The sequence below is a fragment of the Propithecus coquereli genome, unplaced genomic scaffold (assembly GCF_000956105.1).
Source record: "Propithecus coquereli isolate 6110/MARCELLA unplaced genomic scaffold, Pcoq_1.0 Scaffold358, whole genome shotgun sequence".
In the NCBI taxonomy this organism is placed as follows: Eukaryota; Metazoa; Chordata; class Mammalia; order Primates; family Indriidae; genus Propithecus; species Propithecus coquereli.
In genome coordinates this window covers 1,678,850-1,703,740 of record NW_012149263.1, presented here as the reverse complement: position 1 = coordinate 1,703,740, position 24,891 = coordinate 1,678,850, and the positions used below count along the sequence as shown (strand labels likewise).

The 24,891-nt window shown below is 39.9% G+C and overlaps 2 protein-coding genes across 5 annotated transcripts in view; one reads left to right on the top strand and one right to left on the bottom strand.

The window, feature by feature from the left end:
* Nucleotides 1–680: 680 nt before the first annotated feature.
* Nucleotides 681–15,548, bottom strand: ZNF146 (zinc finger protein 146). Of its 3 annotated transcripts, none has more exons than XM_012651629.1 (3): nt 15,515–15,548; nt 5,904–6,141; nt 681–3,592 (listed from the first exon to the last, which is right to left on the bottom strand). In XM_012651629.1, exon 3 carries the CDS (start codon nt 2,838–2,840, stop codon nt 1,962–1,964), a length of 879 nt encoding a protein of 292 aa, XP_012507083.1. In that variant the 5' UTR covers nt 2,841–3,592; nt 5,904–6,141; nt 15,515–15,548; the 3' UTR covers nt 681–1,961. The 3 variants fall into 3 exon arrangements, with proteins under 3 accessions (XP_012507083.1, XP_012507082.1, XP_012507084.1); XM_012651628.1 differs by lacking the exon at nt 15,515–15,548 and adding an exon at nt 15,474–15,502; XM_012651630.1 differs by lacking the exon at nt 15,515–15,548 and adding an exon at nt 10,743–10,795.
* Nucleotides 15,549–15,915: 367 nt separating this feature from the next.
* The window catches only part of ZNF565 (zinc finger protein 565), a 16,448-nt gene continuing 7,472 nt past the window's right edge, over nt 15,916–24,891 (top strand). The window contains exons 1-5 of one of the 2 annotated variants that reach the window (XM_012651562.1): nt 15,916–16,060; nt 22,273–22,341; nt 22,715–22,788; nt 23,725–23,851; nt 24,527–24,622. In XM_012651562.1, the coding sequence (XP_012507016.1) occupies nt 22,780–22,788; nt 23,725–23,851; nt 24,527–24,622 (232 nt within the window). In that variant the 5' untranslated portion in view covers nt 15,916–16,060; nt 22,273–22,341; nt 22,715–22,779. The remainder of the gene's footprint in view (nt 16,061–22,272; nt 22,342–22,714; nt 22,789–23,724; nt 23,852–24,526; nt 24,623–24,891) is intronic. The other variant, XM_012651561.1, reaches the window with a different exon arrangement.

Here is a 24,891-nt window from a genome sequence, read left to right as displayed (position 1 = left end):
ATAACACTCTTTATATCAGCTTATACTGTGATAAAGGATGAAATAAAAAAGATCTTCAGGAGATTGGTTTATGAAATAAAATTCTGTTCAGGGTCTGAGCCACTTTTCTCATCCCCATCCCGTCCTCTCTCTACTCTGTAAAAGAAACAAAAAGGTTATGTCTGTCAAAGCAGTGGGAGGAATTAAATAAGCTGCAGGTTAAAACTGAGAGCCAGGTGTTGGCATCTAAGTCACTGAATTGTAGAAGTTCTGGAAAGTTGAATGGTTTTCTTTTTAAGAATGAAATTATCAGAAACAATTGTTAATGGGTATAATTCCCATGGAAATTTATAGGACAGGAAAACTGACATTATAAAATCAGTTTAAATGAGAGAAATACAAATTATATGAAGCCTGTGCATGTATCTTTAACAAAAAGTTCTTAAAAATTTCTAAGCTCAAATGATATGTTGCAAAATGTTAGAAATTTTAAGATCATATAGTATGTACCATGTTAAAATAAGACAGATTTGGAGTATGCTGTCATTTTTAATTTTAATAAAATAGATAATTTCATATTACATAGAGAGCAAGTCCATCCATTCATTGTTGATAAAATTTTAGAAATATTTTCTATAAAAAGTTTAGTATTTGATTGGGAATGAATCCATTATAACATGATTTCTACAGGTACAGCATTCTCATTCTCTTCCCCATTCTTATTAATTTTGAGAAATTTTAAAAATACAGAAAAGTACAAAAAATAAGACAAGATATCCATATACCACAATCCAGAATTAACTAGTATCTTTATATTTACTTACAGTCTTTTTAAAGAGAAATGGAAGTTTATATAAAAAGCTGAAGTCCCCTTTAACCAATCCCCACCCCACCTCCCACACTCATTCCCTTCCCTTCTCCACTCTTCAGAGGTGACCACTATCAAGAGTTTGGTCTATATCCTTCCAATCCATTTCAAAACATTTACATACATATATGTATCCATTACCAGTATACAGTACTGAATTTTGTGAGGGAAGTGTTAATTAAAATTTACAAAGTCATTGTACTATATGCATCATGCTGCAACTTGATTCTCCCTCAACATGATTTTTCAGATCTGTTAATACACATGGATCTCATTTGTTGCACTTGACAGATATACAGTATTCCATCGTAAGTATTTTCCATTTTATTCCTCATGGGCATTTAAGTTGTGTCCAATTTTTGTCTACTACAAATCAAACCATAGTTAATATCCTGGTACATTATTTCCTGAGCATATATACTCACGAGTAGAATTAATAAGTATTTTTGAAGTTGTTACAAGGAATGTTTCCCTACTTCCCAAGGTCATAACCATTTCAGAATATAGCTTTTTCATATTACTGTTTTTAGTCTCTGTAGATTTTGGTTTTGTTCATAGTTCATGATCTATTTTTTCCCCCTTGGAGAACAAATTATCTCCAAATCATTTTTAAAAACAGTCCCATTATTTCCTCACCTGATGCTATTTCTGTCATATTCTAAATTCTAATAAATGCATAGATCTCTTTCTGGACTCTCTTCTGCTCCGTTGAATCAATACCACAAGAGTCTTATAATAATTTACATTTGTAGTTGATCCTATCATTTATTTTTGTCTCTTCATTTTCAATACTTACAATATATTTTCCTTATTACACAGTGAAGATCTCCAGATCGACGATGAGAGCAATGATAACAGTCATGTTTTCTGTTTCCATTGTAGTGGAAATGTTTCTAAAGTTTCAGCATTGCCTCTGCTGTAAGTTTTTTTGTAGGCTTTTTATCATACAAATGATTTTCTCTTCAGTAAGAATTTTCTGGTATCCCATAAGTTTTTAGTATTTGTTAGTTTAATTCATTTATGGAGCTCTGCTTCAGAATGATTATTTCTGATGCACTATGAGGTGTAAATTCCTAATGAAAATTTTGCTATTTTCAAGGTATTCACAGGGCTTTTAATGAGTATGGATTTTCTGGTGTCTAATGTGGTGCGACTTCTGGCTGAAAGCTTTCCCACATTCGCTACATTGATAAGGCTTCTTACCTGTGTGTATTCTCAAATGCAGAGCAAGGGTTGAGAACTGAGAGAAAGCTTTCCCACATTCATTACAACCATAGGGTTTCTCACCTGTATGGCTTCTCACATGGACCGTAAGAGAGGAACTCTGAGAGAAGGCTTTTCCGCATACATTGCATTCATAAGGTTTATCACCTGAATGAATTCTCACATGTACAATAAGTGATGTTCGTTGAGAGAAGGCTTTTCCACATTCATTACATTCATAGGGTTTCTCTCCAGTGTGAATGTTTTGATGTTTTATGAGGTACTTCTTCTGGCCAAAAGCTGTTCCACATTCACTACATTTAAAGGGTTTCTCGCCAATATGGATTTTCTCATGCTCGGTAAGGTTTGATTTGCCACTAAAGGTTTTTCCACACTCTTTACACACAAAGGGCTTCTCTCCTGTGTGAGTTCTCTGATGTCGAATGAGGTTTGACTTCTGAATGAAAGCTTTCCCGCAATCTTTACACTCAAAAGGTTTCTCTCCAGTGTGAATTTTCTGATGGGTAAGGAGGTTTTCCTTCTGGCTGAAGGACTTTCCACATTCATTACATTCAAAAAGCTTCTCTCCAGTATGGGTGTTCTGATGTTTAATGACATACTGCTTTTGGCTAAAGGCTTTTCCACATTCATTACATTCAAAAGGTTTCTCTCTATTATGAAAATGCTCATGTTCAGTGAGATTTGATTTGTGGCTGAAGGCTTTCCCACATACCTTGCAGGCAAAGGGGTTTTCCCCACTGTAAATTCTCTGCTGACTGGGGTGTGACATCTGAATGGAAGCTTTCCCACATTCACAAGGTTTCTCTGCAGTATAAATTTTTTGATGAATCAGAATTTACTTTTGGCTGAAGATATTTCCACATTTCTTACATTTATAAGGCTTCTCTGTGTATGGTCTTCAAATGCAAAGTAAGGGGTAAGGTTTGAGAGAAAATTTTATCATACTCAGTACATTCAAAGCTTTCTCTCCAGTATAAATTTTTTAATATTCAATGATATATTACTGCATTCCCTGGTTTCTCTCCAGCATGAATTTTCTGCTGCTCAATGAGATTTGTCATCTAGCTAAAGGCTTTTCTATATTCCTTAGAAGCACAGAATTTCTCTTCAGCATGACTTCTTCGTTCAATGAGATGTGACATGTGAGTGAAAGCTTCCCCACATCCAATAAATTCATAGGGTTTCTCTCCAGTATGAATACTCTGGTATAAATGGGTACAAACTCTTAAACTAAGGCATTTCCACTGAAAGGGAGTTAATACTATAAAGAATAAGCTGTGGTAGAGGATTTCCGAACTAAATTGATGATTCTACACAACTTCTCTCATGATTAAGTCTAAATGTCTTTCAAACTCATAAAGGTGTTACCTTAAAAAATACAAGGTCTGAGATCAGAAGTACTTTTCCAGTATTCTTATATTCACTGTTTTTTTTCTCAGTCTGTACTTTATTGGCAATGGATGCAACTTGCCTCCCAAATCTTGTTGCTCTCTATCTGCTCATCTTCTTCTCGGGCGTCTTCTAAAATGGAGTACAAAGAATCAACATTTAAAGGAATTAATGTATAAAGTGTTCAGAACTGTGGCTGGCACATGTTAATAAGCACTCAATAAATAGTATCTTTATGCTACCATCACTATTATTTGTGAATTCTCCCATTACGTTACTAGTGAGAAAGTTTTAGATCGTGCTTTCTTGGGATTAACTCAGGTAGCCCATAACTCAGCATGAAAAGAATCAATATGATCAATGTCTCCAACTAAATTTTGGGACAGGAACCCCTGTGGAGTTTATTTAGGAAGAAAATTAACATTCATGGGTCCACAAAGCTTGGATTACTCTAGAAAAATAACCTTTTCATTTCAGAATTCAGCAAATTGCCTAACAATGAGGAATTGCCAAACAAGATAAAAAGAGGACCACATAAAAATGTTAAAATCCACCAGGGATGCTAAGGAAGAGAAATAACACTAATATCTCTAAGAAAGGGAAAAGATCAACCAACAACTGCTTCCTCCAAAAATGCCATTAAAATGACAAGAAAAGGGAAAATGGTACAAACTCACAGGATGAAAGAATATATAGGAGACACTGGTTCAGAACAAATTTTTCAATAATGGAAAACATATGGAAGCTTTTCAATGCACAGCAGTTAGTTGAGGAAGTTCAAATAACCTAAACGTACTGCAGATAAGGATGCAAGTGTTAAGCAAGCCGATTTATGCCACAAAGTATCAGAAAGACTGAGGAAATAAAGGAAACCAAGTATTTTTAAAAACCGAGTAAGGGATGCTGGCTGAAAACAAGACATAGCGTAAGAAGCAGTTGGATCTGCACCGATCCAGTCATGAGAACAAAGGACTACTTCTCCATAAGAAATTGAAGTGTATTCTTTTCAGAAATTTAATCAGAGCTCAGAGACACCCAGAAAATTGAGATGACAGGAATGAGGTACTACACTGAAATCAATGGGATTAAATTTAGGTATAATATGGTGAGATCCCCAGCACCATTCTGCAACTAAGGCCAAAAAATGTTGGCAACCAGGTATATATACCTATAAGCAGGGTATGAGAGGATCCTACTCTGGAGAAACTGAAAAGCCTGTGATAAACCTCATTGGGATGCGCCCCTCCAAAATGGTAACTGGAATGTGTCTTCACATTTCATTGGCCAAAACAAGGGACTTGGCCATGGTTGAGTTCACTAGAGTACGGTAGTATAATGCTTCCGCAGGGAGAAAACCAGTGGTTCATTAGGCATTTTACTTTTCATCCACTGAAGCCTACCAGATAACAAACAGCACCCAGGGTGAGGGTTAGGGTTAGGGCTAGTGTTAATGTCAGAGTAAGGGTTAGGGCTAGGATTAGGATTAAGGCTAGCTTTAGGGTTGGGGTAGTCTATGGTTAGGGTTAGGGTTAGAAGCAGGGATAAGGTTAGGGTTAGGGCTAGGGCTAGGGTTAAGTCTATAGTTAGGATTAGTGTCAGATCTAAGGCTAAGTTTAGGCCTAGAGCTAGGGTTAGGTTTAGGGTTTGGGTTACTGCTAGGCTCAGGGCTAGGGTTACGGCTATGGTTAGATTGAGGGTTAGGGTTAGTTTTAGGTTTAGGGCTAGGGTGAAGGCTACGTAAGGGTTAGGGCTAGGGTTAGCATTATTGTTAGGGCCAGTGTTATGTTTGGGTTAGGTTTAGGGTTAATGTTAGGCCTAGGGTTACAATTAGTGTTAGCCCTAAGTCTAGGTTTAGGCCTAGGGTTTGTGTTAGGGTTATGGTTAAGCTTAAGCCTAGTTTTAGTGTTGGGGCTAGGGTTAGCATTAGGGTTAAAGCTAGTGTTAGGATTAGCATTAGGGGTAGCGTTATCGAGGTGGGTAAGAAGAAAAAAGCATGAATACTAATGTAAAATATAACTGAGGTATTTAGCCACTGAAAGAATTACAGAAAAGTGGTAAGTAACAAGAAGGAATGTAAACATCAGATGTTATATAAAGACTTAAGACCTACAAAGGACAATGCATGAGGAAAGGAATGTATACACAAAGGGCGATATAAAACTGGATATGAGAGTGGAGGAGAACAATCACAACAGAGGCAGCACAAATGAAGTACAAAGTGTTCACATCAGAAGAGAGCTAAGAGGGGCATCTGCTTCTCTAGAATCTGATGAAAGGAGCACTGAAACAGAAAAACATCATGACTGGAAATATCATTCGGGTATCTAAAAAATTCACACCAAATGATACCCCAAGACTAGCACCTGTAAGAAAACATCAAAGCATTTCAGAGATGTAAATATTGACTAAACAACTGCAACTTGCCTTGTCATCATTCACTTACCTGGGCAGACTTCCTTTCTACTTCTTTCTCCACCATACAGTTTGTTGTCTTGCTTCGATGGAGGATCACACAAACAGTTTGGTCACTTTATAACCTGATACCAGGGAAATGACACAGCACTACAGTGTTAATGCTGGGGGCAAAGTACCATCCTAGAACTCAGGCTGAGCTCTGGGGCCTCCTGGCCTTCTGAAGGATGAAGAAGGTGCAGTTTCCACGGATGCCCAAGGAAGTGGCCCTGTGAAACAGAACAAAGTAGTGACCTTCTGCCTTAGAGACTAAAGCACACACAATTATGTGGGCAAAGGGACTAAACTTCAAAGCCATGTTCATTCCATTTAATGTTTCCACACATCCAGAAATAGGAGAAGAAAAGGGAAAATTAACTTTTAGAATTTTACTGACATAGGAAAGCTGTTCGTTCCTTATGTGACTGACTGCTGTTGCTCTCTAGCACCACACTCCCACACGAGCTCCTGAGAGGACTTTAACCATGGCCCTTATTCCTGGATGAACTCACTGTAACAACACATGCCTATTAGAACTAAGCTGCCTGGGTAGGATGCATAGCAAGCTGTTCCGACAGTATCCAAGAATAAAAACTCAAATGTTCTCCTGGAGTCCTAATATTTAGCTTGTTTGTATTATATTCTGAGTGAAATGATATCATATTAGAAATGTCCTATAAATGCAGGTTCATCCATTCATTCAAAAAACATTTTCAAGCCAGGTGCAGTGGTGCAGAGTACAGCCCCAGGCTACTAGGGAGGCAGGAGGATTGACTGAGCCCAGGAATTCCAGGCTGCAGTGTGCCTGTGAATAGCCAATGTACTCCAGAAAAAAAAAAATATTTCCTCCCCCCCAAAAAATATATTTTTTAAATCAATAAAATACATTATTGGGATGACAGATCAAATTTCAATATGGATTTTGGATTGTTTATAATAGATCAATATTAAATTTCCTGATTTTGATCACTGTACTGTAGTTATAAAAGAAAACGTTCTTCTTAGAAAATTCACACCCAAGTATTTATAGAAAAAGGAAGCATGTCTCCAACTAGTTTCAAATGGTTCAGGAAAAAAATTACACACACATATTTGGAGAAATAAGAAAAAAATAAAGCAAAAACAAAATATAAATGACCAGTGAATTTGGATACATGAGACTTCTCTGTACTATTCCAACTTTTCTATGAGGTTCAAATCATATAAAAAAGCAAAATCATAAAGCATTTAAATTCCTACTTACACATACACACTCCCCATCTATGACATTTGTTAAAATTTGTAACAGGGTGTGTCAGAGATACAAGGCTTACAGTCTAATTTAAATAGTAATGTACATGAGAGAAACATGAGCAGGTGAGTTGACTGGAAGCAACCTGCAGGAAGGAGATCAAGTTTGATATTCTGTACATTTGGTGTCAGATTTCTGAGGAACATGCAGGCAGATACAGCCATTAGGCAGGTGGAAATACAGATGAAGATGCTCAGAATAGGCCTAGAATGGGAATGGGAATTTGCCAGTTGTTGGACTATCACTGCTGCTGAAGCTACAGGTAGAATGTTACTATGATTGCTTATAGAAAACACACACAAAATATGAAGATGTTCAAGGAAACAATCCTAGGAACACCAATAGTCAAGGAGGCAAAAAGCTTCACAGGAGTGTGGTGGCAGATTAGTTGTGAATTTTTCAAGTACTTCTCCAGAAAACCATACAAAACATCAAAAATAATGGGACTGGGAGAATGGAGAACCAACCAGCCAATCCATATACTATATCTTTTGAGAAACTAGTAGAGAGAAAATATTAATTCCAAATTATGTTTAAGTGTGGCCCAAAACACCCAAAATAGCAGAAGTGGTACAAGAATCACCGTAGTGTGGTCAGTGTAGCAAGAAGCAGCACTTGAGATAGTAACTGATAAATAATGGGCAAATATCCATTCTCAAAATGAGAAACTCACCTGAGTGAAAACAACTGTAACCGAGCCTAATAATGAACAAAAAATTTTTGTTTAAGGGCAGAAAAAAATTCAAACGCCATCCAATGCAAACCCAAATAGAAGGCCTAAACAGGAAATTGCAAAGACAGCTCAGGAAGAACCAGGACTGCTGAGGGAGTTCCAAGGACTTGAACTGTTCAGAGTTGAGAATACTGTAGCTAATATTTCCTTACGGAATGAATGAGAAGGCCTCATTCTAAGGGGGAATACCTGATAAAGGACTGCAGGGGGAAGCAGAAAGAGCGGGCTTGAAAAGCACTTGGTAGTGGGGTATCCAGAGTTGTCAGATTTAGCAACTTCTAAAAGTGAATGCATCATCCTGGAAGGTAGGTACTGTGAAGAATTATGGGAAGCACAGGGCTGAACATACAAGTTGGCCTCAGTGACCAACACACAAGTTGGTCAGTGATAAGGAGCAGGAGTCGTTTGCTCTAACACTAGAAGGGTCACGTGAGCTTGGAAACACAGAATGCTAACTATGCCTTTTTCCAGGTACTTGTCGAGGAAAAACTATTTCATACAAACATGAGTAACAAAATTATTTGTCCACACAAGGGTACTATAAGAAAAATGGTGAAAATGAGCAGCATAATCTTCCAACAGTTAAATAAATTCACCTAACAAATACTGTCACAAAGCAGATGAAAAATGAAACAGAACAAAATGAACCTGAGACACAAAAACTTTAAGAAGCAAGCACAGCTATAAAAGGAACAGAAGAGATAAACAGAGGAAGTGAGTAAAGATATGGTCACCTAAAAGAACGGAATGGACAGAAAATGGAAGAACAGGAATGGACATCTTCTTTTTGTTCCATTCGATTTTTTCTTTAAGACTGCAATGTCACAGATTTTGGAAGGATTTTTTGTTTCTTTGATTAATGTGATTTTTCCTGGCTGTTGCATCTACAGTATAGCAGTGGACTCGGCCTTAAAACTTTTTGTTTCTCCTCAAACCCACAGAGACCCAGGCAGCATGGGTAAACTATACCTGTATCTATATAAGTAATCATAAATCTGTATCTGATCACAAAAGGCAGCATCTTATCTACTATAAAAACATTGGAGGCATTTCTACTAAATTCTAAACAGACAAGGATGCCCCCGGCCTCAATTATTATTTAATATAATTATAAATAACTCGGTAAAGTAAGCAGGGAATAAAATATATTGAAATCAATAAGCTCCAAATGTACCGACGACTACATTCAAAACAGCAACATAAAAGAAAATATCTAGAAATAAACTTAGTGAGAAGTGTTTAAAACCTATATGAAGAAAATTTTAAAAACACCCCAGAGGACCCAAAAGGAAATTGGAAGAAATAAAATACTTATTATACACATGGATAGGAACATTTAACATCATGAAGATGTCCCTATCCCCTAAGTTATTTTTATAAATTTAATGCAATCCCAATAAAAAGAACAAGTTCTTTCTTTTCTTCCTCTGAAACTAGATAACTAATCCTAAAGTGTAAATAGCAAAAATAGTCAGAAAACTGAAAAGGAGAAGCAATTAGGAGACCAGCTATACCCAATAGTAAAACATAATTATGGCCAGGAGTGAAAGTTCATGCCTGTAATCCCAGCATTCTGGGAGGCCAAGGTGGGTGGATCACTTGAGGCCAGGAATTTGAGACCAGCCTGGGCAATACAGCAAGACCCCATCTCTAGAAAAAAATTAAAAAATTAGCCAGGCATGGCCATGCACACCTGCAGTCCTAGCTACTCAGGAGACTGAAGTGGGAGAATCGCTTGAGCCCAGGAGTTCAAGGTTACAGTGAGCTATGATCAGGCCACTAAACTCCAGCCTGAGCAACAGAACAAGACTCCATCTCTAAGAAAAAAAAAAAAAACACACAATTATAAAGCCTCAATAAAAAAATTAATATTGGTACATGAATGTATACTGGAAGATGGATGGGAACATAAAGTCCAGAAATAGACCAAATATATGTGAGAATTTGGTTGATCAAAGTGGCATTTTAAAATAGCAAGGATAACAAATGGTATCAGAAGAATTTGGAAGCCAACTAGAAAAAGATAAACCTGGATGCATACCTGATAGCATACACCAGGATAAACTCTAAATGGATAAAAAATAAAAACATGAAAATGAAACCCTATAAAAACTATAACCTGGTAAGAATTTGAAAACAGGAATGAAACTTGGAGTGGAAAAAGGCTTTCTGACTATGATCATAAATGGAAAAAAAAAAAATCGATGAATCTAACTACATAATTTTTAGATTTGCATTAAAATTAACTACCTAATTTTACTTTAATAAAAATAATAACCTCCACCAGGTGCAGTGGCACATGCCTGGAGAGTCCCAGCTACTTGGAAGGCTAAGGCAGGGGTATTGCTTGAGTCCAGGGATTCGAGGCCAGCCTAGGCAACATAGAGAGACCTCGTCTCAAATAAATACACACACACATACTTCCTGATTCTGCATGCTCTAAAAAAAGAAACAACCACTGTGAACAATGTCAAAACACAAATGAAAAACTTTTTAAAAAAACGCAACTCATTTCATATAGGGCTAACCTTTCTAACATACAGATAGTTTCTAGAAGGAAAAGACATCCTATAGAAAAATGGGGAAAAGGATAGGAACAGTTCCCAGATTAATATATGTGGCCCTTTAAACATAAGATACTCAATCTCATGCATAATAAGGGATGTAAACTAAACCTACACCAAGGTATCAATTGTCACTTATGCCTTTGGCAAAAAAATCAAATATTCAACACTACACACTCTGATGGTGAGGTTCTAGAGGAAAAGGTGCTCTTGGACATTGCTAAAGGGAGTGTAGGTACTTACCTACTGGGCAATTCCACTTGTGGCAATCTACTTTAGAGATACTCCTGCATAATTACAAAATGACACACGCACACAATTATTCATCACTGCATTGTTAATGAAAGCAAAAGACTGGAAATAATCCAAATGTTCTACAATAGGAGACTGAGTCAACTATGGTACAGCCATACAATGGCATCTTATTCATACAGCAGTTAAAAAGAAAAAAAAAGATAATGATTAAGAAGGGACATCTGGCCAGGCGCAGTGGCCCACGCCTGTAATCCTAGCACTCTGGGAGGCCGAGGTGGGCGGATTGTTTGAGCTCAGGAGTTCGAAACTAGCCTGAGCAAGAGCGAGGCCCCATCTCTACTAAAAAAATAGAAAGAAATTATCTGGACAACTAAAAATACATAGAAAAAATTAGCCGGGCATGGTGGCGCATGCCTGTAGTCCCAGCTACTTGGGAGGCTGAGGCAGGAGGATCACTTGAGCCCAGGAGTTTGAGGTTGCTGTGAGCTAGGCTGACGCCACGGCACTCACTCTTGCCAGGGCAACAAAGTGAGACTCTGTCTCAAAAAAAAAAAAAAAAGAAGGGATATCTGGAAGACATGTTGTTAATGAATAAAGTGAAGTATACAGAGGTATATATGGTACACAATCTTTTATGTAAGGAGGGTGGGGAATAGGAGAAGAAAAAACATAATAGTGACCAAACAAAAAACCCACTTGAAGGATAAACAAGAAACAAACAAGAAACTATGTTTACACGGACAAAGATGACTGTCACTGGGGGACTGGAGCAGAATGAGGTATCTCTGTAAGATGAATTTTTGTTCAATCATGTATTACTTACTTTTATAAGTAATCAAATTCAGTTTTGACAAAGAGCAGTTGCTTAACTTGAAAACAAATTAGAACAAATGAACCCAACTGTATATTAACTTAGTAACATAATTCCTCAGACAAAAGATTTCAAATGACTTTAGAAGACAGGCCTGTAATTCTACCATTCTGGGAGGCCTAGGCGAGAGGACTGCTTGAGCTCAGGAGTGGGAGACCAGCCTGAGACGCAGTCCCTGCTAAAAATAGAAAAATCAGCCAGGTGTGGTGGCATGAACCTATAGTCGCAGCTACTAGGGGGAGGCTGAGGCAGAAAGATCACTTGAGCCCAGGAGTTTGAGGTTATAATGAGCTATGATGATGCCACTGCACTCTACTCATGGCAACAGAGTGATACTTTGTCTCAAAAAAAAAGTTAGAACACAGAACCTTCCCTACATTCTAAGGAAAAAATAGCTACATATATTAAAGAAATTTTCAACATGATACAGTATGTTTATGGTTACTACCAACATTGGTATTGTTATTTTGAGACCATTTTCTTTACATTGCAGGATAAAGCAAAGAAAATAAGTACTTATGGTAACTTGTTTCAAAACTTTTGCTATAAAATATAATTAGGAGCTAAGAAATTAGGTAAAAATACCATTCCATTTAAACAGAATTAGAATTATGAATATGGACTCATGATTTTAAAAAAATAAATATTGTATAGCTCTGTCATTAAAATGAGCACACCCCAGATCTTGTTCTCTAATACCATTCTCCACTAAAAGGAACCAGAACTCCTTAGAGAAATGGCCAATTCCAGGTCTGGGATGGAAGGTACAAGGTGAGCCTGGAGTACAAGAAAGCTTTCAAAGACAAATGATGCCAAGTCAAAATGAGACGAGATGGCTTGAAAGAATGTCTACTGGCATCAAAAAGTGTAGTTGACTAGAACACACTAAATCTCTATGACTTTAAAATGATGCTTAAAAAAAAGAAAAAGCCAGGAAAAATTTGATACAATTTGAGGTTAACAATCAAATAAGCGTAAAAGGAATGAAAAGACTAGAAAATCATCACTTCACAAGCCCTGTAAAAATTTACTGATTCAGCCGAGGATTATTTATTGGTGTTAAAACCATCCATTAAATGATTGACAGGGACTGGTCCAAAGTAAAACCACACAGATTACATTTTAGTCATAAAGGGAAATTAAATAATCACTAATGGTGGACCAGCCATACAATGTGTCTCTCCTGATGTGATGCAATTTCAAATATGTAAGATCACTTCTGATGTATTCTGGCCAAAAATGAGTCACAGTTAGAATTTTTTAAAAACATCATCAGAGATTCTGAATTAAAACAATGTGAAAGTAACCATCCTAGAAATTAAAGAACATATCTCATGAAGAAGTAGTGATGCGTCTAAAGATGAATATAACTTAAACACAGAATTCTAACTTCCTCATTCCAGTTAAGAAAGGAAACGTCCAAGCTGGGCACACTAGTGCATGCCTGTAATCCCAGCTACGGAGACAGAGGCAGGAGGATCACTTGAGCCCAAGAGTTTGAGATCAGCCTGGAAAACACAGTGAGACCTACTCTCATTTAAAAAAAAAAAGAAAGGAAAGAAAAAGAAAATGTCTAAAACATTTTTTAAAGTTAAATATTTTAAATACGGAAATAAAAAAAGTGCAGCTACACATCCCATTCTTCTAGAAATTTCTATGAGACACAGTACAAATGGCTGTTCTACTAAGGAAGGATGTTTTTTTCAGATTAGTAGTAACAGTATAGTACTTAACACTTATCAAGTACTTACTACATGACAGGCACTATTCTTAGAACTTCACATGTATTAACTTCTAGATCTGCACAACCATCCTGTGCATCAGACACTATTATTATCTCTACATTACTAGATGAGAAACTGAGGCACAACGTTTAAGTACCTAAGGTCACTGAGGTACAAACTGGCAGAAGAAGGAGTTTCCTATGTCCTCCTTTAAAAAAAAATTAACTTTAGTATATACACTACATTCATACAGTTAGAAAACAAAAAGGTCTTTGCCTTTGCCCTATCTATTCCAGTACTCCCACTCCCCCACAGAGATAGCCATTTTTGTTAGTTTCTTGCATCTTTTGAGTTTTTTAATGGAAACATACACACAAATACATATTTCTATTACCCTCTTTCTTATTCCAAATGAAGCTCTACATTCTGCACCTTGCTTTTTTTCACTTAACAATACATTTTGGGAGTTGACTGTCAGTATATTGAAAGTTTCCTCGTCAGTCTTTTTTGTACAACTGCATATTATTTTTTGCATGAGTGTACCATAGTTTTATGAAACCAATCTCCTCCTGATGGGCATGAATTGTTTCTAATCTTTTTCTATGCCAAACACTGCTGCAATGAGCAACCCCAAACCTATATTGTTTCATGCGAATGCAGACACATTTTTAGGATTGATTTCCAGATGTGAAATAAATGGGCTGAAAAGAAAATATTATAAACACTGCCAAATTGCCCTTCATAGGCTTTGTTCATGCCAATACCAATACTACTTAAATTTCTGAGGCTTTCAATTTTAAAAATGTGTCACATTTGGGTCCCCACCTACCCACACCTCAACTGCTTTTCTTTTTCTGATTTTTACTGGCTCTTGTAGCTTGTCTATTTTTCCATATGGAGTTTAACAAATCAGCTTACTGAGTTCCAAAAGAAAAAAAATCTGTCTATACTTTTATTAGGATCACATTAAATTAATAAATTTACTTAAGTGCACACACACTTCTTTAAGTCTCACGGTATTATCTATTTGTTCACATCTTATGTTATGACCCTTAGTAGTATTTTAAAGTTCTTTTATAATGGTTTTGCACATTTCTTAAATTTATTCCTCAATATTTTATCTTTTTATTGCTATTGTAAATATTAGTTTTCTTCAATTATATATTCTAACTGGTATTGTTTGTAAATTTGAAAGCTATTTATTTGTAGCTATCATTATGATACCCAATTACTTTAGCTTTTTATTATTTAAAACTATGCGAAGGACGACTGTGGGTGATTTCCTTAGAAAAGGCATCTTAGCAGACAGAAGTTTAGTTTTCTCCACAGTATTTCACAAAATCCATCCAACCTGAGAAACCTCGACTCATTAAAGAATTAGGACACCTAGAATCTAGTCCAGACTCCTGGATAAACACTGCAACACCTAAGTTTTCTCCAAAAAATGAGGCTAACTGTGCCTACCCTAGAACCCTTGGCTCCCCATTCCTGGGCCTTCTGCATTATAAGACACTGCTTCTCAAAACGTAACGCTATTTAGTCTAGGGCTTCGCCTAACAGCCCTATTAAAGTACCTCACAGACCTGGGGATTTGAACAGCGTGAAGCAGACAGCTCTTTAAGAAAAAGTTCCTTTGAAATATTCTTGTTTTTAAAAAAAGGTCACGGTGATTTACATACTACCCCAATTAAAAAGAAACGCCGTTTTACATAGAAATCCGTTTTAAAATTATTCACCATTTAGGTTTTCCACCCCTTCATATTTTCAAGTGAAATAGATGCTCCAGGAAGATGGCACCGTTATGATTACCCACATTTTCGACAAGGGAAGTGCGGCTCGAACGTTATACCTCAATGCTGGTCTCTCACATCTCCTTAGGCACAACTACGCACAATCCTACACCCGCAATTTCACATTCACTCAATCCCAAACATTAGGTCAAACTTTGCGGTCAAACTCAGGGTCACACACGCTCAAACCCGCCTCGGAGGCCCCCACCTCCGCCCCACACGTAGGCCAGAAGCGCTCAGACCCACTCCCCACCCCTGCGCCGCGTCCCCGGAGATCGGGAATCCTCCCCTTCAACCTCCCCGGCCCGACCGACCCGAGACGCCCACATCCCACCTCCTACTTTCGCGCCACGTGGACCCAGGGGCCGTACTGACCCGCGGACAAAGACCAAAATGTCCACTCGGTGCGCCGCGCCTGCGCACTCCGAGGACAAGTAAGCACTCCCAGAAGTCTCCGCGCCGTGGCCCGGCTCTGTCACCACCGCCAAGCCCAGGCTGGTATGTGATTACCTTCTACTACCCGCGATGCCGCTTTTCCGGTCTCGGACTACATTTCCCTTAAGGCTCTGCTGGCCTACTCTCCGTATCGCTATCTCCACCCCTGCCCCTGCCCCGCAAACTTGCCTGCTTCTTCCTGTGATTGTGGAGCTCTCAGGGTACGCAGTGTTCCCTTGGAGTCCGACGAGCTCAAGCCTGCTGGGCACTTTGGAGTGGGAGCTCCTTCTTTGAAGCCTCCCGGGCGCAATGTCAAAACAGGCCAAGCCCAGACTCAGAGGTGAGAGAACGCCATCTTGTCCGAGGCTGGTCTGGGTCTGGACTGCATTTCCCAGAGTCCACAGCGGCCCGACATTACGCCTCTCTTGACGCGCTGGCGAAATCATTAGCTCGGCAAGGACCCGGACGCGACCGGGGAGGCAGAAGGTGAGGGGTCTGGGAGTCCGGGGCGGGGACGGGGCGTGTCCGGAGCCTTGGGTCTGTGCGCGCAGGCGGGAGCGGGCTGTGGATGTGCGGTTCTGAATGTCTTTGATTGTGGCTGTGTGACCCGATGTGGGCGCCTGTCTCTAGGGTGCACGTCTGGTTGTTTTTGTGTAACCACGTGTGATACTGCGTATTGGGGTATGGGATCCTTGTGCTGTGGGGGTGATACTGCGTGTGTGTCTCTGTTGTGTATGTTAGTCTGTACGCCTTGTTCCCTGCGGTGTGGGTATAGTTGTAACTGTGTGACCGATGAGGGTGTCTATGCGGTATGTCTGCACGGTGGATGTATAGTTTTGGTTGTGTGACACTGTGGCCGTGTGTGGTACGGTGTGCATTTGCCATATACCTATGATTGTGTGGTGACACTGCGTGTGCATTCCTGTTGTGTCCCTTGGCGAGGGGTGGGTGAGAAATGGTGATTGTGTAAGTGTGTGATGCCGTCTGCGAGGGTGTGGGGTTTGTTTGTGTGAATGTGACTGTGTGTGTCTCCAGAGTAAATATTCAGTTATGGCTGGGTGACGTAAAGTACCAGTGATTGTGTGTGTGTGTCCCGACTGGGTGTTTGTGATTATGTAGGGCATTTTTGGGTGTTGGATGGGGAGCCCGTTCCTGTATATGGGAGTGACCGTGTATCACAGTGGTAATTAGATTGTGTGACTGAGCGTATCTTCTTAGTGGGTGTGTGATCGTGACTCTGTGTAAGGGTGTGGAGGTGTCTGTGACTATGTGGTTGTGTCCTTGTGTGTCAAGAGTGGATGTGTGGCTATGTTTATGTGACATTGTGACCATCTGTGCAGCACCAAGTGTGCCAGTGACTCCAGAGCTCTGACCCCTGCAGAACCTATGAAGTTGGGACAGATTCTGGCCCTGGGCAGTAGTGAAGTGACCTCAGCCTTTCCCGGTGATACTGGGATTGAACAGGATGACCAGTCTTCTCTGACCTCCTCCTCTGTGTGGTAGGGTAGAGGGATGATCACTCAAAAAAAAGATCATTCATCCTTTCTTGTAATCCTTCTCCAAGAAAGGTGCTATTGAATGTCCAAAAGCTAAGTTCAAGGTGCATCAAGTTTTATTCTTCTTTCTCTGAAACCCTTCTTGTTTTTCGATGTGTGCTTTTCTTTGCTTCTTCTGAAATTTCTTGTAACAGAACCACCTCCCCCCGCCACCCTTCCCCACCCCCCTTTCTCCACTACCCGGCTAAAGTAACCTGGTCTCAAGTATTTGCCATAGGAGTAATTTAGTGGGTGACCTAGAAACAGACTAAAAGGCCCATATCCTCCCTGCTCCCTGCACATCTAATGTTAGTTTAAAAATTACTCTTAACTTTTCATTTTGAATTAGTTTTAGACTTTAAAATGTTACAAAAATAGAATTCTCATATACTCTTTATTCAGCTTCTCCATATATCACTATTATATGTAATCACAGTACAATGATCAAAATCAGGAGATTAACATTGATACACTACTATTAACTAATCTACAAACCTTATTCAGATTTCATCAATGTCCCTTAATGTCCTTTTTCTGGAGCAGGATCCCATCCAGGATTATATGTTGCAGTTAGTTGGTAAGTCTCCTTGGTCTTCTTTGATCTGACACAGTTCTTCAGTCTTTCTATGTCTTTCGTGGCCTTGACACCTTTAAAGAATAGTGGACATTTATTTTTAGATTCTGCAATGTAGAATGTTCCTCAATTTGAAGGTATCTGATACTTCCTCATTATTAAATTCAGATCATGCATTTGGGGCAAGAATACTCCAAAAGTGATGTGTCCTTCTCCGTGCATCACGTCAGGGGACTCATGAGGTCAGTTTGTCACATTATGAGTGATGTTAATTTTAATCACTTGGTTAAAGTGATGCCTGCCAGATTTTTCTACTGCAAAGTCACTATTTTTTCCATTATGATTAATAAGTACCTTCTGGGCCAGGCGCAGTGGCTCACGCCTGTAATCCTAGCAGTCTGGGAGGCCGAGGCGGGTGGATCGCTCAAGGTCAGGAGTTCGAGACCAGCCTGAGCAAGAGCGAGACCCCGTCTCTACCAAAAAATAGAAAGAAATTATCTGGACAACTAAAAATATATAGAGAGAGAAAATTAGCCGGACATGGTGGCTCATGCCTGTAGTCCCAGCTACTTGGGAGGCTGAGGCAGAAGGATCGCTTAAGCCCAGGAGACTGAGGTTGCTGTGAGCTAGGCTGACGCCATGGCACTCACTCTAGCCAGGGCAACAAAGCGAGACTCTGTCTCAAAAAAAAAAAAAAAAATAAGTGTCTTCTGGAGAAATACTTTAAGCCTATGTAAATGTCCTTTTTCTAATCCTGCTTTCACCTACTAGTCTTTATATCCACTGATGATGCTTGCCTGAAAAAGTTATTACTAACTGTTTGCCAAATGGTGGGGTTTTTTGTTTCCATCATTCCTTCATTTATTAATTAGAATGTTACTGTTAGAGATTTTTCTTCTTCCTCATTTATTTGCTAAATTATTTATATAAGTATGGACTAGAATTTATTTTATAGGTTATAATCCATGACTGTCATTATTTGGTTGCTTAAATTGTCACACATTTGGCCATCAGGAGCCCCTTGAGTTGACTCATGTTTCCTTTCAATATGGCCCCTTTATTCTTATTTATTTATTTTTTTTAGTACTTCCTTATTTTCTGGCATCACAAGGTATTCTAGATTGATACTGTACTTCCTTGCCCCAGCCTTAGAATCAACAAATTTCCCAGGGAGCACTGATTTCTTTTATTAGAAGATGATATTTTGAAACCAAGATTAGATATGCCGATTGCTTCTGAGATGTCATTGCTTCCAGACCCTCTCAGCTATGAGATATGTGTATCTATATGCACACACATCTTTATCTGCATGTGTGCACGTACAGATAACCCATGAGTTCATAGCACATCTACAGTTTCAGTCCAGCACCATAGGGTTCATTCTAGCCTCCCCCATTTCTTTTTTTTGTAACTCCTTTCTTTTACAGTGAAAAACTTGCTTAAAATTTGTTTTAAAAATTTGTTTTATTCATTGCTTTCTACTTTACATAGAAAGTAGTTTAAGAATTGCTGACCCAAACCCGCATACACCATACAGTTCTTTTTCTCTTTAGTCTTATGGTACTAAATAAATAAATAGTGAAAATACAGTTTTCTAAAACTACTTTCTTCCCTACACCATTTTGTATAATATTATTCGTTTGTAATATAGATTGTTCATTTGTCACCGTTTGTATTTCGTTTTGCGTCCCTTTCCATCCTGGTTGATTTTAATTATTTTTCTGAATATGCGAAACAATAATATGATTCTAAAAGTCAGAATTAGACAAAATGATCTACTCAGTCACTCCTCCATCATTTCTTCTCTCCCAATCCCATTCCCCCATTCTTTCTACCCTGTTCACACTTACCTATCGTAGTAACCAATCTTGTTACTTTTTTTTTGTTCTATGGTTAAATATACATAACATAAAATTTACCATTTTAACCATTTTTAATCGTACAATTCAGTGGCATTAAGTACATTTACAATGTTGTGCCATCATCACCATCATCCATTTCCAGAACTTTTTCATCTTTTAACCTTTTCAGAAACCACCAAAGTGTTTTCCACATCAACTGTGCCATTTTACATTCCCACCAACAATGCACAGGGGTTTTAATTTCTCCACATCTATGCCAACACTTCTTTTCGTTTTATATTTTATTTATTTATTCATTTTTAATTTTGCTGGAGACAGGGTCTTGCTTTGTCACCCAAGCTGGAGTGCAGTGGCTGGTCATAGCTCAGGCTTGAACTCCTGGCTTCAAGCGATCCTCCTGCCTCAGCCTCCCAAGCAGCTGGGACAACATGCACATGCCACTAGGCCCGGCTAATTTTTTTTTTGTAGAGATGAGGTCTCGCTATGTTGCCCTGCCTATTCTCAAACTCCCGGCCTCACGTGATCTTCCCTAAAGCACTAGGATTACAAGCAAGAGCCACTGCCGCCAGCAAACGTTTCCGCTTTGGGTATATAATAAGCATCTCAAGTGTTTCCGTAATTGTTCCATCCAAACCTGCTCCTCAGACATGGAAACTTCATACTTCCAGTTGCTCAAGCCAAAAACCTTAGAGTCATCTTAGATTCTTTTTTTTTTCTTTTATACCTAAAATCAGTAAATCCTGTCAGTTCTACCTTTAGAGTATATCTAGAATCTGATCTCATCACTTCCCATCACTTCTCATCACTTCCCCCACCACTACCCTAATGCCAGACATCCTCGCTCCTTGCCTGGTTACTGCAGGAACCTTCTCACTGGTCACCCCCCTTCCCTCCCTTGTCCCCTGTAGTAGTGATTCTTTTAAATGTAAATCAGATTATTCCATGCTTTGCTTTGAAAAGTTTCCATGGCTTCTTGTCTTCCTCAGGAATAAAAAATAAAGTTCTTAGGGTAGCTTACAAGCCCCAAGGGTCTGGCTTCTAGCTCTCTCTCTGACCCTCCTCCTCTTGCACATTCCATTCCAGCTGCTCTTGTCCCCTTCCTCTTGTTGATCAAGGAAAGCCTGTGCCTGCTTTGAGTCCTTTACAGTTGGTCCTCAGATACCCGCATTGCTCACTCCAGGCTGCGCTTACATGTCACCTTGGTGAAAAGCTTTCTCAGACCACCCTCCATTCCCCCAAAGCTCCCTGTCCCCTTACTCTTTGTTTTTCTCCATAGAACTTTTGCCACCTGACATACAATAAGAATATCCGTATCAGTGTATCAGTATTCGTTGATTGTCTCTTCCCATTAGAATTGAGATCCACTGGGACAGGAACTTGATTTATTTTCCCGCATGGCTGGAACAGTGCCAGCTGAGGGAGGAGCCCAGTAAATACAAAAGAACTCCTGACTTCTCTCTTTCTGCCTCCGTGTCTATCAGATGCTAGAAGAGCATATGGATTTTAACTCTGAATTCATCCCCTTCCTCCTCATTTCCACTGCCACTGTCGTGGGTCAGGCCCTTTTTGTTTGCATGAAAAAGTACAAGCACCTCTCAGTCTTCCTAACTCGAATTTTACTCCTCTCCAAAATAATCTGACCATATTGGTCCTGTCACTTCTCTCTTTAAATTCTTCAGTTGCCTTCCGTTTTATTAGTGGGTAAAAGCCTAACTTTTAAATATTCAGCCAGTGTTGTTTGGTCACCTACATCCAGACACTGTGGCAAGTGCTAGTGAGAGTGGTGATGAGAACGGTTGGTCCTGGCTCTCGTAGCTATTCATACACCTTCATCTTCCAACCCCTGCTGTCATCTCCAGCGTTATCTGCCTCTAGATTCTAGAGCGAATTAAATTTAAATTTAGATTAATTAAAATTAAGTAAAAAAAAAGTTCAGTTTCTCAGCCATCCTGGTCTCATTTCAAATGCTCAATAGCCACATATGGCTATGATAGCGATAGCACGGATGCGAAGATTTCTGTCATCACAGAAAGTTCTGTTGGACAGCACTGGTCTGGACCTGTCCCCAGACTACACAAGTCATTCTGAATTATTCTCTGCCCCACAGACATACCATATACTTTTGTTTTTGCCACTGCACTTTACTCTGGTCACAATGGTCTCTGTCCCTGTTCTGCCTGTTAAACTTCTCTGATTTTTTAGAACCCAGTTCTGTGTTTTTCAGGAAATTTTTCTTGACACCATCCCCTGTTGATTAAATTAATCTTCCTTCTGAGCACTCCCCCACCATGGGAAATTTTTTGCACCTCTAATTAGAGTTAGCCTTAAGACCCTCCATTAAAGCCTGAATTCTTATTACCTTGGGATGCAGGCCATTCACAGGACTCTAGACTCTGCAACTCCCAGCCCTCATAGTCAGTGAGGAAGTGATGTTCTGCAGGAAAGCAGTTGGGAGTGCTGAGCCAAGAAGCCTCTAGAAATTGAGTTCCCCCTGAGGTCAATACTCTGGATGTGCGGGTATGCATATAAGATGCCTGTATGACTGGAGTTTTCTTGCCCCTGTCTGGTGAGTCCAGCTGGGGATGGAGGCTTTGAGAGAGCCTGTGGTATGGGCTCCCCATTTTGGACTTGGAAGGAAGAAATAGAGCCAGTGAGATACCCAAGAGGTTTGGCCTGTTCAGCCCAGAGAAGCTAAACGACTTTATTTAGGGATGTTTTTTACTCCAGGTTTGGCCTGCACAGATGTTCTTTGCTCCTAGCCTGATGGTGCCGTCCTCATCCTTAGGGGTAAAGTAGGTGAGTCTGAGTTATGATCTTCCTTGCTGCAGTTTGGGAGCAGATGGGATCAGGGTTTAGATCAGCAAGATGGGAGACTGTTGCAGCTGTAATCCCTACTGCTGAGGTGCCTGGGTTCTATGTCAGTGCTGGAGCACATCTACCTTAAAACTGTCTTATTGCTTTTGAGTTCTTTAGTGTTTAGGAAGGGGCTGAGTTTTGTTAACTCTGTAGTTCTTAGTATTAGTGTTTGTGCAGTGGAACCAGGAGAGGGTGGGGAAGCAAAGCAGGGACAGTGGAAGTACAATTGGTTTAAGCTCATTTATTTGGGAGTGCCAAAACAAGCTCAGTTCATTAGAGATTTACCCCTTCTCCCCCTATTCTGCTCTTTCAGGACTCTGCATTTGTCCAAGAGAAGAATCCAGAGAAATCAGAGCAGGTCAGATAATTCTAAAAGCCATGGCCCAGGTATGTTGAAATTTTTTCTATCATTGGAATAATCTCTCTTCCCTTGAGATGACATGAACATTGGTGGAGTTTTTGTTTTGTTTTGTTTTGGAGACAGAGTCTCACTCTGTTGCCCAGGTTAGAGTGCCACAGTGTCAGCCTAGCTCGCAGCAACCTCAGACTCCTGGGCTCAAGCGATCCTGCTGCCTCAGCCTCCCGAGTAGCTGGGACTACAGGCCTGCGCCACCATGCCTGACTAATTTTGTCTATTTTTAGCTGTCTGGCTAATTTATTTCCATTTTTAGTAGAGATAGGGTCTCACTCTTGCTGAGGCTGGTCTTGAACTCCTGACCTCAAGTGATCCTCCCGCCTTGGCCTCCCAGAGTGCCAGGATTACAGGTGTGAGCCACCGCACCCAGCCCATTTGTGTTCTTTATCCTGAAACTTCTCAGTAACCTGCTCACAGTTCCTCCATTCCAGGGAATGAGTGATGGTGCCCACTTCCCTTAGTGGCCCTCTCTTCTCCACCATTATTCACACATGTGTGTAATGTTCTTACCAGAACACCAGTGGAGCAGAAATACATTCTCTCTAGAGAAATATGAGAGCCTCTCTTATCACAACCATGGTTGAATAGGGCCAAAGATGAGATAGTTTGATCTTTTCCATTGACCTGGGTGGGGTTTCCTTTCTTTCTTCCATTTTTAAATGTCACCCTCTCTTTAGAAATCATAAAACATTTCATATTATCAAAAAATATATACAGAAACATTTCCATAACCTATAGGTGGCATAAAGAATAATAAAATGAGTACTGCCTTAATCCATTGTTGTGTTGCTATAAAGAAATAGTTGAGGCTAGGTAATTTATAAAGAAAGTTTTCATAATAAAAAGTAAAAAAAAAAAAAGAACAAAGTCCTTTAATTTACTAGTGCTGCATGGGTTTATTGTTTCAGGGATTGGTGACATTCAGGGATGTGGCCGTAGAGTTCTCTCAGGAAGAATGGAAGTGCCTGGAGCCTGCTCAGAGGGACTTGTACAGGGATGTGACCTTGGAGAACTTCAGTAACTTGGTCTCACTAGGTAAGGATACCGTGTCACACAGGGCCAGACGGGAAATAAGACACTCAGGGACTACAACAATGGGAGGCTGTTTCCACCTCTGGCCTTAAGAGGTGAAGAGAGAAAACAGTGTCACCAGAAATGCCAAGAACTAGAGCCACAGAGAAGGGATCAGCCAGCAGCAATTATAGCTACCTCCAGAACTCCTGGGTCGAAGGAGGGAGAGAGAGGGGTAAGAATGTCCTGCACTCTCTCTCCTGCCCACTGGCCTCCTGCCAGCGCTTTCCATCTGCCAGACCCAATGGGAAACCACAGGGCAGGGGTAATAAAAGTCCTCACAGTAAGGACAGGGCCAGGGAATGGATTGGAGGGGAAGAAGATAGTTAATGGAGAATAATTACCACAGTTTATCTACTCCAGATAATTCAGGATTAGCCTTCTGGAATTTCTGGTTTCTTTATTGTAAATTTCTAGGGCAACTCACAAGTTTCTGACTGAGTTTCTGCTGTCTATTCCCAGTAGAACTATTTTGTGCCTTGTAGGACTAGAAATGAGTAGTTCCACTGGGCACCTCCATTTTCCCATCCTTTGGGCAACCTTCACACCTTCCTTCTTCCTCTCTTCCGTGATGTCCAAGGGACTGGGTTTGAATTTTGGAACAGTGTGATCACGCTCCATTTCTTTCCCTGTAAACAGGACTTTCCATTTCTAAGCCTGATGTCATCTCCTTATTGGAGCAAGGGAAGGAGCCCTGGATGACTGCAAATGATATGACAGAACCATGGTGCCCAGGTGAGCTAGGGCTGATCCGATGGGGGAGGTCACTGGGGATAATAGCTCAGTGGGTGAGTCACCTGATAGCAGTGACTTCCGTTATTGTTGGGAGGCTCCTCTTGAAGCCCTACTGTGGAATAGAGGCCTGAGACATGAAGATGTGCCGAAAAAAGACTGCGTGAGCGTCAGCTCCCAAGGGAATCTTTCCCAACCCCCGTTAATTCCTCTCTGTTCTTTCCTCTATCACATTTTCCTCTCATTTCAAAAAGGGATGTGCCCTTTTCTTC